Consider the following 15,387-nt stretch of genomic DNA (forward strand, 5'->3'; position numbering starts at 1 on the left):
GTCACCTTTATACTTTAATTCATCATACATAAGAGGGCATAATATAAGAGGACATAATACATTATGCGCTTCGCGGTCCGATCCTCTCTAGACTCGTGTGCCGGTAACAGGTTGCACCTAGGATCAGGTCATCTAGCTTACGACCCTCGTTATATCTGTAACTTATATTTACTCTTTTGGGTATGTTCGGTAACCCAGTGTCATAATGCAATGACAACATCTTTTATGTGGGCGATTTTTAAGGGAACTATCTGCTGCTACGGTTTTAGACATTGCTGAAGTGTGATTATCAAACAAAGAAGTCTTTTCATTTAGCGAGCAGAAAACTAATGACCACTATGTTGGAGGTGTTCATGTCCCATGGATAAAAAATTGATAATAGATTCTATCATGCATAATTTTTTGTATTTCTTGTCCTCATGACTCGTTCACAATATTGCTCAAACTATAAACTATCTCCGTTCACAAATATATAACGTCATTGACTTTTAAAAAAAAATAAAAATATTTCTTCGAAAATATAAAATTTTAAGACACATTCAAACAACCTTAAATGATAAAATAAATCACAACAAAAGAAATAATAACTCATGTTTTTTTTAAAAAATAAGTGGAGCGGTCAAATTTTTTTTAAAAATCGAACGACACCATATAATTGTGAACGGAGGGAGTAATAGCGTAAGTTTCATAGACGCACAAGGAGAAAGTTCCTTTTTATTTTTCAAAAAAACATTAGATTCTATGTTATGTAAGTAGCAACACATGAAATAATTCTTGTGTTTCAAAATAGTTAACATTGTATTATTTGTGCCGGTTAAAGTTTTTTAAATTCAACTAGATTTATAAAAAATATTAGCAATATGTGTATTTCTAAATACGTTTTTTATAAAAAAAAATCAAAGATTTATTCACTGATACTACTTATGTAATATAAATATTAATAGTTTATATATATTAGGTCAAAAATAAAAAACAGTTGATTTCTGAAAAAGCGAGAACATCATCTATTTGATAACCTGGGACTATATATTATATATATGATTAGTAGCGCTATATGCAGTCTTTGGTCCAGGTTACATGATTAGTACAGGTAAGAGTCAAACAAATGCCATGATCGTTTACTAATTTGATTGCGATTGAGGTAAAAACAATTATTAACTTAGATGACAGTTTTCATGTATGGTATTGCATTATTGCAAGAAGCACGAACTCAGCCATTTACAGTAACAATTGTTCAGGAGTACTCAAAACTGCAACAGAAATAGTTTCAGAACATCGAACTAATGAGAGATGGGAGTCAGTTTGCACAATGCCGCATGGCCCGCATCCCATCAAGGAGACAAACATAGTGACATTATTGATGGAATGATGGGTATAAAAGAGAGACAAAAGAAAAATGTAGCTTACTCTCAGTTCATCTACCGAGGCTGTAATACCGATCTGAAGCATGAACCGCTGATCAACTCCAACCAAGGGTTCCCATGAGATCCATCACCACCGGGTCCGGGTCTACAGCCCCAGGAAGAAAGGTGGTGGTTCTGGTTCATCTTCATCTTCATGACCATCGGCATTGCAATCCGGTGTCTCAAAGAATGCATGCCGAACGAGGCTCTCCTTGAAGGTGTACGGAGTAATCTTGAGATGGCTGCCATTATTGCAAGGGAAGCTTTCCAGCAGAGTCCCATTCAGGTCATAGCGCAACAGCTTCTGCTCCGGGGTGGCTATCAGAACTCCCTTTTCTGACACGAAAATCATTCGCGAGAAGTCATCGAACGCGAAGGTGCTCATCTTCAACTCCGGCAGCCGAATCCAGTGCGTGCAGACCCAGCTCTTGTTCTCGTAATCCTTCAGAATCCAGAGCTCGAGCATCGGGACCTGGTGGCCGCAGCTCAACAACGCGAGCTCGTTGCCCACCTCAGCTAGCGACATGTGCCACCGAACCACAGGAGGGCACATAACCGTGAACTTTTCAGTCGTCGTGTTGAACGCCAACATCTCGTAGTCGTAGCCTTCAATGGCTGCCATCCAGTGGAGGTGGCCGCGGAGCAGGACCGGCAGGCTATACGGTTGTCTCCTGAACTTGTACCCATATTTCTCCGACGGCAGGCCAATTCCCCTCCCTTTCCTGGAGTCCGCCACCATGATGTAGTAGTCCGTCCCGGGCCACTGGCCCCGGTAGAACAAGGCCCGGTACTCTCCGGTGGGCTCGTGGCGGTAGAAGCCGGCGAGCCACGAGGCGCGGAGGGGCGCCGGGAGGCGCGTCCACTGGTGCGTTGCCGGGTTGCAAACGTAGAAGCGGGCATCGAAGCTGAGAAGGAGGAGACCGTCGCAGGAGCCGTGGATGTCGAAGCTGCTGCACCGCGTCCCCTTGTCGGCGAACCGGACGACGGACCGGAAACTGTCGGCGCTGAGGTCAAATGCGTCGACGCAGCAGTCCGTCTGCCCCCTCTTGCTACCGGCGGCGCTGCGGAGGAAGGAGACGAGGGGCATCGCCGGCTGGTGGCGGTTGTGGTCGGCCGCGAACTCGCGGTCGGAGACGATCCGGAGCCAGTCCTTGCAAACGGCGCGGAAGCGGAGGACGGACCTGGAAGGCAGGCGGAGGAGGATGTTCCGTACGAGCTCCTGGGGCAAGTACGGGGCCACGGATCCAGAGGCCGAGGCGGCCTTCTGCCTCTTCCTCGGACCCGCGGTGCTCTCCATGGACGCCAACGTTGCCGACGAACGCCGCACGCGCTCCGTTTCTGCAAAACCTCTGACGCGTTCGTGAGCGACGAGATGGTTTCGAATAATCTCCACAGATTTTGTGGAAAGCGGGGGAGCTCCAGCACCTCGAAACAACAAGAGAGATGTCGGGTTCGAGAGGAATGGGTGCCTGGAGCGGGCGAGCTCCCCTTTGCCTCTCTCCCTCGAAATCGTCTTCCTCCCCACGACCCCACGACGCTCACAGCATACGAGGAAGGGGAGCGAAGGGTACCTGGGGGCTGGGGCCTTGGGGAGCGATGGAAGACACGCCCTGCCCCCGACGCGATAATTAGCCGACACAATCGTATATTTGAGACTCGAGACATAGAGCGTGTTTGGTTCGGCTTTTTTCTGGCCAGCTTATCTGAAAAGCTGGCTGTGGGGAAAAGCTGGCTGTTGGGAAAAGCTGGTGGTTAGAATTTAGGTATTTGGTTCGCCAGCTGTGCAGAAAAGCTGTTCGTCAGAATCTACGTGTTTGGATACAGATTCTCAAATTGCAGATTCTGTTCGAACAAACGATAAAATGAAACTCATAACGCAGATAAAGTTCATTACAAAATAATTAGTGGAGTTGATTACATCATAAGTACCGTTACAATTGCACTAAGTCAACTACGCCACTAATGCATTTGCAATTGCATCTCGAAAATCACTCATGTCTAACTCATCAGATGTGCTAGTACTACTCTCACCTGCAGGTAGATCATGACTTAGGCTATTAGGTCCTACTTCATCAAAATCTCTATCGTGTAGAGCACTATCTCTAATAAAGTTATGCAGTGTCATACATGCAATAATTATCTTCGATTGTTTCTCAAGCGAAAATGAAGGGAGACTTAATAGAATTCTCCACTTCATTTTTAGCACCCCAAATGATCGCTCAATAACATTTCGTAGGGATGAGTGCGCATAGTTGAATACTTCTTTACTCCCAATAGGTTGCCTCGTATTCTGCCATTCCGTAATGTGGTACTTCTGCCCCTTATAAGGTGCAAGGTACCCCTTTCTATTTGGATAACCCGAATCGACAAGATAGTATTTACCTGCACAAACTCAAAATACAAATGTTACGTACATGTGACATAAAATAGTACTGTATTCTACAAATGTACAAAATATTTATATACCTTCCGGTGGATGAGGGAACCTGTCCGCATAAGTTATTAAAGTATCCTGTAGTACTCTTGTGTCATGTACGGAACCTGGCCAGCCTGTCACCACAAATGTGAACCTCATATCGAAGTCACATACGGCCATTACATTCTGCGACGTGTAACCGTGTCGGCCAATATATTTCGCTTGTTCCGAAGCCGGGACTGCCGCTGGAAAGTGACTACCATCTATTGCGCCTATGCAATCCTTGAAGTGTGGCCAAAACCTCGCCTCTCGCAAACGATGATGAATCTCGACAAATTATGGGTCTTTCGGATTGATTATGTCAGATGACATCTTATAAAGTGCATTAAGGACATCACTATACTTGCGGCTAATTGTTTCCAATGAGTGACCAAATTTATTTCTGATCTGCCTAAACGATTGTGGACCCCCACATGTCCACAAGAATATGCCAAGAGCTTCCATAGTACTGACACCCCTGCTTGGAAGCAGACCATAATTTTGTACCAACGTGTCATGCAATCGTCTAAAAACAGTTCTTCGCATGCGAAACATGTCAAAACAGTCGTTACTAATCTCCAACGTTCTTTGAACCCATTGAATACCAGATTCGACCAATGTTCTTCTAGGAGCCTGACTGAAATGCCTGCCCCAAATGTCTACAGCATATAGAGCAACAAGCATTTCTCCATCTGTTTCATCATGAGATGTGTGTGCATCCATTTCATCATCAGATGTGTGTGCATCCATTTCATCATCATATGTGTGTTCATAAGGATCACACATCTGCATGGACACAACCAAGAGCCACAATTTCATATGCAACCACAGTTTATAAAACACATATTAAAGAAGCCGAACAGTTTACAGGCATATGAAGTTCACAGATTCACATAGCTCACAAAGTTACAACTCTGATTATTCTAATACATGTTCAACTCGAATATTTGGAAAATTGTTTGAAAGCGAAAATGATACGTACGAAAACTGACACGACATGACTCATTAAGCAGACACAACTAACATAATACTGAACATATAAGCCTCAGTTGTCGGACCAGCAACATATACTGAAACGACATGACTGATGAAAACACATAACCAACGATAATAGTAAACATGTAGGCCTCTGTTGTTGGACGTCCACCAGCTAAGTGCTCTTTTTAGTTTCTAACGCGTAAGCATTGCAAAGCCAAGCGATTCTTCCTTCTTTTGTCTCCAAGGTTGCAAAAACATCTCTATACTTCTTCTGAATCAGAAGATGAGTCGCAAACAAATGTAGTTCGCTCCCTTCTGGTGATCCATCTTCCTTGACTTGTTGCATCTGCTTTTTAAGCTCTATTCGAACTGGGTCATTGTCAGAAGAGGTAATGGACTTGTTTGTGGTCAATGAGCGGGACTCAAAAGCCTCCACAAGTCTTTTCATGTACTCTTCCCTCGAATCTTTTTCTTCTTTGGTTTTGGGGAATCATGGCACATCTTACGCTTCCCAGTAGCATTTGTGCAGGGGTCAGGTGTGCTGTTTTCACCCCCACCTAAAGTGTATTCCAAATGATCATCAGAAGATGAATTAGCATCCTCGACGCCAGGAACCAGGGTTCTTTCATTTGTGCAGACAATGGGTCCAAACATAACCTTTAGCTCGTCCTCATTCTCTAGGGGGGCTGTTTTGAACATAATACAACCTGGCATTGCCTGCACCAATTCGTAGTCCTACTTTTAGATGGCCAATACTAATGTTAGTCTACGAAAAAAAGATGAACTTACTTCATTTTGCTTGGCCCACCACTCATTTGGCACACTGATTGAACCAGTATGAGGGTCTCGACCAAGACCTGTAGCCCTTTCATTAAGAGTTTTCCACTGGGTGAACATTCTCTTCAACGAATCCCACCTATTCTTCATTTGATCCCTGGTGTAAGTGCGACCAGTGCGTTCCTTAAACTTCCTTATGAGGTTAGCATACCCTTCTGCATTTAGAAATTGTTGTGGCCTGTTCCGAGCATTGACCTCTTCTACACAAATTTCTGTGTAAATTTTTGTTGCTCTACTATCCCACTTTGCAATCACTTTGCCAGACTTGTCCATCTAGTGCATAACAAGTATATAGTTTTCAACATACGTAGTAGTGGTCTCGGATTAAAAACAACAAAAAAGATGAAGAATATACTGGCCATATTATGTTCAGATAATACCATAAGTACTAAGATTCCAATTTGCTTAATTACACAACGAGAACCTTAAATAAACTGGTACTGGACACAAAATGACAGGGAACACATTTACAGCAGCCCATTAACCAAAAGAACAAACTGATTCCCTGTTTCCCTACGCCCTTAGTACACAAAAGCTAAGGGACTTCATCCCTGTTATTCAAACACCTAATCCAAGGTTCACTCCCTTCTACCTTAAACATCATTGTCACTAAACGAAGGCATCTGATCGGAGTCATATTCAACACCCCAGAAGTTTTGGAAATGCTCCGCAAAGTCCCAATGTGGAGTAAGGTCGTTGTCAGATGGGGGTGGTGACGACAAGGTAGAAGGTTCATAGCTGCTGTCAACCGGGATGTTTACGTTGTTCACGATGTCCAAATGCTCTTGCAACACCAGAGAGTCTTGCTCCAGCATGCAAGCTATCTCCTCCAAAGCTACACGAAGTTTGGTAGCATCAAATGAGGTCAACCCGCGTCTAGGACGGATTGTTTCCCTCGCTACAGAAAATATCTTGTCCGAAATCTCTTACATCCGTCCAATTGCCTTGTCGGCTATGGAGTCTGCTGAATCCATCTGATGTGGATTTATTAGGTCGTTAGTATACCAGACATGGGGACTATCTACACAAATTAGGCGTACTTACATGTCCACTACCTAGGCTGGTGACAAAGGAGGGTACAACTACGACTAATTACTAGTCTCCTATGCACTAATAACAATACGAAGACAGTATGAACGGATTTACCAGACACCGTGAACATATTTGCAACTGGATCTTGGAAAACATACACAACAATCTTAAAATTGTAAAGCAGTAAGAGGGATGGAAAAATTGATGTGAACATCACCTTCGTAGGAGAGGAGATTGTGATGCAACAGAGACAAACACCGAACTCCACGAGATCTGAACATCAAATATCAGATGATATTCGTTACTAAGCAGTTCACAAATTTGCTTCATTGCACGGCCAAGTTTTCATGCAACCTAGACCCTAATCAGTTCATGGGGATTGCCGGATCCGTATACCCTAAACCCTAAGCAGTACATGGGGAATACCGGATCCGTAACAGCGCTTAGGGGACGAGACGATTAATGTACCTGCGATTACGAGGAGTTCGGAAACGGGATGACTCCAACCTTGTGGACGAACTGGCGGCGGCGCGGCCCAAACCCTAGCGACGTCAACGGTCAGGGAGGTTTGCGATAGGAGGCAGCCGGGGACGAGCGGAGACGGAACGGAATGGAGGAATGTACCTGAGAAGCGAATACCGCGGAAGGGAGTGTGGTCGAGGTCCCCGACCCGATGCGGCGGAGGAGGAGGCGGCAGCCGACGGAGAGCTGAGGCGCGGAGACGACGCGTCGCTCGGGCGGCGGTTGTGGAAACCCTCGCGAGTAAGGCCGGCTTGCAGCGGAAGCGTCGCTCGGGCGGCTTTTGGGTTTCCTGAAGGCGTGCGGCTTCTGTGAGAAGCGCGACCGCCAGAAGCTGGCCAGAAGCTAGGCGTTTGGCCGCGGCTTCAGCTTCTGGCGGCCAGAAGCCGCCTAGAATCCCAACCAAACACACGCATAGTGCTTCGTACAAATGTCATCAGACACGCCCTGCCTCCTGGGCGATACGAAATTACCCGAGACAACTGTATATTTAGTGCTCTAAACTTAGTGCTTCGCACAAATGTTATCCAACACATTTTCTTCGTAAAAAATACTATACTACCATTTAGCATTCTCTTGTTTTTTCTAATCTAATTCCATGTATTTTGTATCTTACCCAACACTTTTACCTCTCGATAATTACACACGCTAAGAGCAACTTCAAAAGGATACGAAAAATTATTTTAAAAATGATTATTAAAAATATGCTAAAAAATTTAGTGGTCGACCCCAGCGGACGACATGGTGGGGCCGAGCCCGGCACCCTGCTCCTCCGTGGCGAAGTGCGGCGCGGTGGTGGTAAGTGCAAATCGTTGTCCAGCGGCAAGTTGTGCGCCATCGTCGTCCATGGCGAGAGATACGAGAGAAAATAGAGAAAACGCATGCAGTCGAAGAAGGAGATAGAAACGAACGAGAGAAAGGTATGGACAGTTTTGACTCTTATGGCTAGTTTGAGAACTAATTTCTATTTTTTAAAGAAAAAATAAACTAATTTCTCTTGAAAAAATAAAAATCCCTTAGAAAAATAAGGTTTTCAAACTAGCTCTTAGATGCTAAATACATGGAAACAAATTATAAAAGGAAAAATATACATTAAATGATAGTATAATCAAATAGAAATGTTTATAGTACTTTTTACGAACAAAATCCTTTGGATAGCATTTATACGAAGCGCATTGTTTAGAGTCCTAAGTGTGCAATTGTCTCGAAGTGACCCATGGTGGGGGTAAAGGGTAAAGTTTAATTTATATCATACAGTCTGGTAATGGTAAGTCAGTGAGTCTGTTCAGCAGCTTGCGAATTAGGCCACAGATGCGTATTTTACGCCACCACATTCTATTATTTACATTTCCAGCTCATCATAGATATCGACACACAAAATATATAGTCGGTCGCATGGTCACACGTTCTCATTCGTTCTTTCTCCTTTGCGGGGAGGATACGCACTTGCATCCGCGAGCCTTTTTGGACGTGGCTACTTTTTCCATTGCGCAAATGACTCGTGTTGTGGTGGTTGCGCACTCGCATCCGATGTTCGCTAGACTTAGCCTGAGGGAATATATTTCATCACGTGTGTTTGTATTGATGAGATATGTACATGATTGTATAGTACATGGCTGTTTATGATGGCTCTGTGTTGGACACCAAAATGAGCGGACGGTCCGGCCCATGGGCCCGGACAGTCCGCGTGTCCCGAGATTATATTAACTCGGATGTTTATCCTTATCTCGTGCGTGGTTATCCATCTAATCACATGAGAGTTTGTTGGCTATCTCTTAGGAAAAGGTCCAGACCTCCTCCCCTATAAATATAAAGAGATACGGCTAATTGAGAACCCCCGAACACATTCCAATCGAACCAATTACCTTACTTACTTTTCCTGCCCTAGGAGTAGATGTAGCATAGGTCTAGTTGTAGCTTTCCGCATATCCACCTCCACCCCTAGTCGACTCTACGTCATCTAGATCCGTCTTGGGTGGCCTGCCGATCCCAAGACGACCCTAGGATCTCACCCCTCCCGGAGGACAAGATCTAGTTGTCCATTCAAGACCTCTTCCTCGAATTGATCTCTTAATTCCTAGGCGACTCCACGTCGTCTGGGGACGCCCCGGGTGACCTGTCGACCTGGAGCACCTTAAGATCTTTTCCCCCAGGGGACGAGATCTAGATTCCAGCAAGGAGGAGGAAGACAACCATGTCGCCAGGTCGCAGACCGTCCGGCCCTAGGGCGCGGACCGTCCGGTGTGACGCAGGGAAGACACCGCTCCTGCGCCCAGGTCGCGGACCGTCCGACCCCTGCGCGCGGACCGTCCGCCCCTGTGCAGAGGGCACCGCCACAGTTCTTGTTGAGTGTTTGGCGCTCCAAAAAGGCGTCAACATACTTTTTGGCGAATCCGCTGGGGATAGAGGTTGAAGATCTACAAAATCAGGCTTATATGGCCGATTCTAAAGATCTCAACAGGGCTTCTCCAAACAGCAGCACAAGGCTGACTAATTTATCGGCCGCTCAGCATAAAAGATTAAAAGATGACATGAAGAAAATAGACGAGGAGGTCCAATGACAAAAAGATCAGGTGCTCAAGGTGGCGGATAAATGGTTCCTCTCGCACTTCAGGGTGGATTGCCACCAGAAGACCGTCCAAGAAAGGGAAATAGACGCCGATTACATGTCATCCGTGCTGCAACAGCTCCCCACAATAGGTGATGCCAGGTCAGTCGATGATATTCCATCTATTAAAATTTCTTTTGATAATCGGATTAAAAGTATCACAGAGGATATAGAAAGGATGACGCATGCATTAGAAAAAACTCACATGCCTAGTTTTTTATCACATAAATTAGGCGCCAAAACAATTGCGCCAAACACATCGGCAACAAATGGGTTTCCCTAACCATTCTCTGGTATGCCGATGGACTCATATCCAGGACGACCGTCACCACCATCTTCGCTAAATGGTGAGTCAACTCTGAGCGTGGCCGGACCGTCCGCACACAATAGCGGACCGTCCGGCCCTCCGTCAGACCGTCCGGCACCCTACGCCGGACAGTCCGGAGTTACGCAGAGCCCACCACAAGGGTCACAGGTGTTGCCTGACATGACCGGACAGTCCGAGGATAGTACCGGACCGTCCAATTCACCCACAGATCGTCCAACTGTGCAGGTCGGACCGTCCGGAGCACCAGAAGTCACCTGTGATCCGCCTAGTGCGGAAGGCCGACATAAATATAATCGGCCACCCAAGCCCCAAGAACTAAAAAAGTCACATGTCCCTGAGCTTGTTTGGCCCACTAAGGCCAAACCTTCTGTTCGCTCTCACCCGCACTCGACACAAAAGGAAAAAGTTAAGTTCACATTTAATATTACTAAATGTGATAAAATATTTGATGAGTTATTTAAACATGGTAATATTAAATTGTCACATATAATTCCTCCGGTTGAACAATTAAAAGGGCGCGCTTATTGCAAATGGCATGGCTCCTTTCTCCACAACACCAATGATTGTGTCGTCTTCCGTCGGCAAATACAATCGGCTATAAACGAAGGCCGGTTGAGGTTTCAAAAAGAGGTGAAAATTGACAGACCACCTGTTCCTGTCACCACATTAGAGCCAACGAGCAAAAAGGCCATAATTCGGCCTTGTGCGGCCGATAAAAGTAAAAATAAAAATATCGTCATTGGTGATCCTCGCACACCAAATATATCACACAGAATGGTTACTCTGAAGGCTTCGAACAAAAGAAAGACTGGAGGCACCGGGGGACAAGCACGATCGGACACCCGATCACGGTCACCTGTCCTGCGTACGCCGGACGATCCGGGTACTAAGGCCGAACAGTCCGAGACAGGCGCGGACAGTCCGGCTATGATGGCAGGACGGTTAGCAGATGGTCAGAAGCAGCAACCTCAGACCATCGGACCACAACGTTCCAACACAAGTATTAGGAAACAAAACACTACTAAGACGTTTGGACGACTCAGTAGAGTCGGCCCTACTTTTGGTCAGTTGCTTGCCAAATATATGAAGAAGGCCGTTCCACACAACCGACCAATAAAACAAACGAAGTCAAAAGGGCGACCTGTGCGAAAGCAAAAGCCGACTAAACGGACCCAAAGGGTAGCACAACCAAGATCGCCTTGTCATCCTCCTCCAGGGATAGCATGGTGCGTCCCGTTCTATCCATCGCCGATGTGTTGTCCTGCTCATGTGTGGGGTGGTACGGCGATGAATTCGTATTACTGGCCCAATTCGTTTGCTTATTTGGGCTGGGGGGCACCACAAGTTTTTGCCTATTGACAGGTTGATCAGGTAGACATGGCCGAAGAGGATGCGATCCGAAACGGCCTCTGTGCATTAAAGTCCCATCAAGTATTTATATTATCTGATCGCAAGAGCCGATGACTTGCATCGAGCTGAGTCCTTACTTCGGGAACAAAACCTCATGAGGTCAATTGTTTCCGAAGTTTTCGCTGATGCTTTTGGTTCGCCAAGCTCCACCAAAAGGCAGGGGGCATATGTTGGACACCAAAATGAGCGGACGGTCCGGCCCATGGGCCCGGACGGTCCGCGTGTCCCGAGATTAGATTAACTCGGATGTTTATCCTTATCTCGTGCGTGGTTATCTATCTAATCACGTGGGAGTTTGTTGGCTATCTCTTAGGAAAAGGTCCAAACCTCCTCCCCTATAAATATAAAGGGATACGGCCGATTGAGAACCCCCGAACACATTCCAATCGAACCAATTACCTTACTTACTTTTCCTGCCCTAGGAGTAGATGTAGCATAGTTCTAGTTGTAGCCTTCCGCATATCCACCTCCACCCCTAGTCGACTCTACGTCGTCTAGATCCGTCTTGGGTGGCCTGCCGATCCCAAGACGACCCTAGGATCTCACCCCTCCCGGAGGGCAAGATCTAGTTGTCCATCCAAGACCTCTTCCTCGAATTGATCTCTTAATTCCTAGGCGACTCCACGTCGTCTGGGGACGCCCCGGGTGACCTGTCGACCCGGAGCACCTTAAGATCTTTTCCCCCAGGGGACGAGATCTAGATTCCAGCAAGGAGGAGGAAGACAACCCTGTCGCCAGGTCGCGGACCGTCCGGCCCTAGGGCGCGGACCGTCCGGTGTGACGCAGGGAAGACACCGCTCCTGCGCCCAGGTCGCGGACCGTCCAGCCCCTGTGCGCGGACCGTCCGCCCCTGTGCAGAGGGCACCGCCACGGTTCTTGTTGAGTGTTTGGCGCTCCAAAAAGGCGTCAACACTCTGCTCCATAAATCAATTGCCAAAAACTCCCAATTCCTACCAGCCCCGCTGCTAAAAAACATGGAGTTTACCCCAACTTGAGAAAAATCGTTCAATGCCAATCATTAACTTAATCATCTAGAAAATTCTCTTGTTAGTAAGACATCTATAAAATACCCCTCACCAATGCATTTCTTCTCGGATTATAGCATCTTGTCTAGTTAGTCATGTTTCTTTTAAACTTTAATCTAAAATTAACTCAAAAATTACAAGATGAGCATTTAACACTATATAATTAATATGCGATTTTGTACTTTGTGTCGTCGTCAAGACTACTCCATGTTATTTGAATTCTTCTAGTAAGAATGATGTTAAATTTCGTGATTGCCATATTTTAACTATTTTTAAACTTCACTCAGAATAATGATATTAAAAACCATCACCGCAAAAAATCAGTATTGTTTCTGCAAGACTGATTCATAAGGTGCAATCTAAAAATGGGTTTGGTCGTGGTAAAAAATAGTAAGATGTACCCGTACGCAGGATTGAGAAACTTAGGTTTTGTTTTGGGTAGAAAACTTCTATTCCTTATCTTTGTTTAGTGCAATCTTGGTATTTGGTTAGGGTAAAGACATCCATACCATTTTAAGTTAATTGTAGATTAAAACAAAAGAAACAAGAGCAACTAGACAAGATGCTATAATCCAAGAAAATTGTATTAGCAAAGGGTGTTTTCTGGATGTCTTACTGGCGAGGGGCATTTACTAGATGGTAAAGTTAAGGACTGGCATTGAACGAATTCCTCCTCAACTCTTTTAATTTGATGGAGTAGCAAAAGAGATGCTCCACAGATTCATGTTTCTTTTGTCCTTGTGGAGTCGATATGAAATTACCCATTATGCCACTCATTACACAATATACCGGTTGTACTGCTATGTTTTCTTCCGCTTGTTTTCCCGCCTAAGGTCAACTCAAGTTATGACAGGTGGGATCAAATTTGAAGGGTACAATAAGCATTTCATATTACTGTCTAATATTTTTAAAGTTGGAGTTGTCATATAAGCTAAACAGTTCAAAAACTCTACACTCTATGGTGGAGCTACTCTACGGGTGGAGTAGAGCTAAAAATGGAGTAGACCTATCCCAAATACCACCTACATATCCATTGAGATTTCTATTTGATGTTAGCTTATTGTATATTTGTATTGTTGCCTATTCTAGAGGATAAAAATCTCAGTGATTGTTTGGAACTCAAATCTCCTCCAATTCTTAGAGGGACTTGAGTTTCCAAAGTAGTCCCTTATGTAGACAGAAGGCCAACTACATAATAGCATATGCCATAGAAATTTTACTTTTTTTGCTCCACGAGTGGGCTTGGAAACAACCGACTATGGTGCCTTCCCGTCTCTTTTTCCCCCAATTTATTGTTCTTATTATAAATCTAAATCTTATCCATTATTAGCGAAAATATGCACGACAGCACGAGCGGTACATTGCAAAACCAAATGTGTATTAAAATCAGACTTTTTGCTATCGCCGAACATGAGTAACTAACTCGTATACGCATGTGTCATGAATCTGAATCATAAAAGACACCGAGGACACGAGGGCGGTTTAGAAAATACAGAAGCAGGATAAAAATATACTACCTCTATTATCGAATATACTGTCGTTCACTAGTTCATTTTTAAAATAAATCACGGCAAATAAAAAAGAATGGAGCCAATAGTACTGAGCTAATAGTTTATTTTTAAACTAAACCGTGAGATAGAATGAAGCCAATAGTGTTGAGCCAATAGTTTATTTTTAAACTAAATCGTGAGATAGAGAGAATTCAAGAACGTTTCAAAAGGTTGAGCACTAGAAGATAGACTATGGAGAATCAAATCAGAAAGCGCAAATTCGAATCGGAGTTTTTCTTAAGAAAGTAAAATTTGGTTGGAGACTTGTACATGAGATGAATCATCCCATACCAGAGGTATGTAGAAGCAACGAGTAAACGCTCTTAGCGATCTTGTAACAAATAAGAAAATAGAGAGTAAAAAACATAGGGTACTGATGGATCACCTGCTGGTCTTGACACCGAGTCTTCTGCAACCAGCAGCACACAATTCAGAACTGCTTCATGCATGCCATGCTGCTTGTCCATCGAAGTCCCAGGAAACTTTTCTGGTTGCCAGGTAAATCACAAAAGTAAATTAGGACAAAAAAATAAACTTCTTGCAATGTTGGTCGTCCATCGAAGTCACGGGTCGGTAGATAAATTGACAGTGAAAACTAAAATTTAAAAATCTCGGTAGTTAAGTCCACAGAGCAAACATAAAATTTAAAAAATCTCAAAAAACAATTAAAATAATTGTCAAGAATGGGATTCGAACCCATGCCCTTTCGGACCAGTACCTGAAACTGGCGCCTTAGACCAACTCGGCCATCTTGACAGTGTGCTATATGATTGAAACGGTTTATATTTATACTAAAAATTTTGTTTTTTGAAACCAAATCAAGCTTACGTTTTTTTTCCCCATCAAAACGAATGATTACTCGAAACTGTTGTTTCGTTGAAACGTCAAAACAATACAACCGTTTAAGAAACAAAGAAAACTAACAGTAACATATGACTATGAAACAAATAAAAATAACAATAACACATGACTAAAGGTTGCACGATGCTGCAAGATTTGTCATTACGATTTACGAACTGTCCAGATGGACCAGCGCATTGTGATTAGAATTCCATACAGGCAGTTGTAGACTTGTAGTTGAGTTATGAGGGATAAGAGACTGGCAAACGGGTCATTGCTTTGATGAATGACAAGAACAAGACTGCTCCAGCATGCTTGAGCAAAATGACAGGGCAGGAAGATATGCATGAGGCCCTCAGTAGGCTGTAGAAGACACAGTTAAAATCAACCTTATGCGTTTAT

General features: G+C 44.4%; 1 protein-coding gene and 1 non-coding gene across 3 annotated transcripts; both read right to left on the reverse strand.

The window, feature by feature from the left end:
- Nucleotides 1-1,161: 1,161 nt before the first annotated feature.
- Nucleotides 1,162-3,036, reverse strand: LOC100273804 (F-box domain containing protein expressed). 2 transcript variants are annotated; one of them, XM_008660056.2, is made up of 2 exons: nt 2,829-3,036; nt 1,171-2,741 (listed from the first exon to the last, which is right to left on the reverse strand). In XM_008660056.2, exon 2 carries the CDS (start codon nt 2,698-2,700, stop codon nt 1,510-1,512), a length of 1,191 nt encoding a protein of 396 aa, XP_008658278.1. In that variant the 5' UTR covers nt 2,701-2,741; nt 2,829-3,036; the 3' UTR covers nt 1,171-1,509. The 2 variants fall into 2 exon arrangements, with proteins under 2 accessions (NP_001141678.1, XP_008658278.1); NM_001148206.1 differs by having other exon boundaries at nt 1,162-3,014.
- Nucleotides 3,037-14,820: 11,784 nt separating this feature from the next.
- TRNAL-CAG (transfer RNA leucine (anticodon CAG)) lies at nt 14,821-14,901 on the reverse strand. The gene has a single exon. It is a non-coding gene; the product is annotated as a tRNA-Leu (tRNA).
- Nucleotides 14,902-15,387: the final 486 nt, after the last annotated feature.

Source organism: Zea mays, chromosome 9 (assembly GCF_902167145.1).
Source record: "Zea mays cultivar B73 chromosome 9, Zm-B73-REFERENCE-NAM-5.0, whole genome shotgun sequence".
Classification (NCBI taxonomy): Eukaryota; Viridiplantae; Streptophyta; class Magnoliopsida; order Poales; family Poaceae; genus Zea; species Zea mays.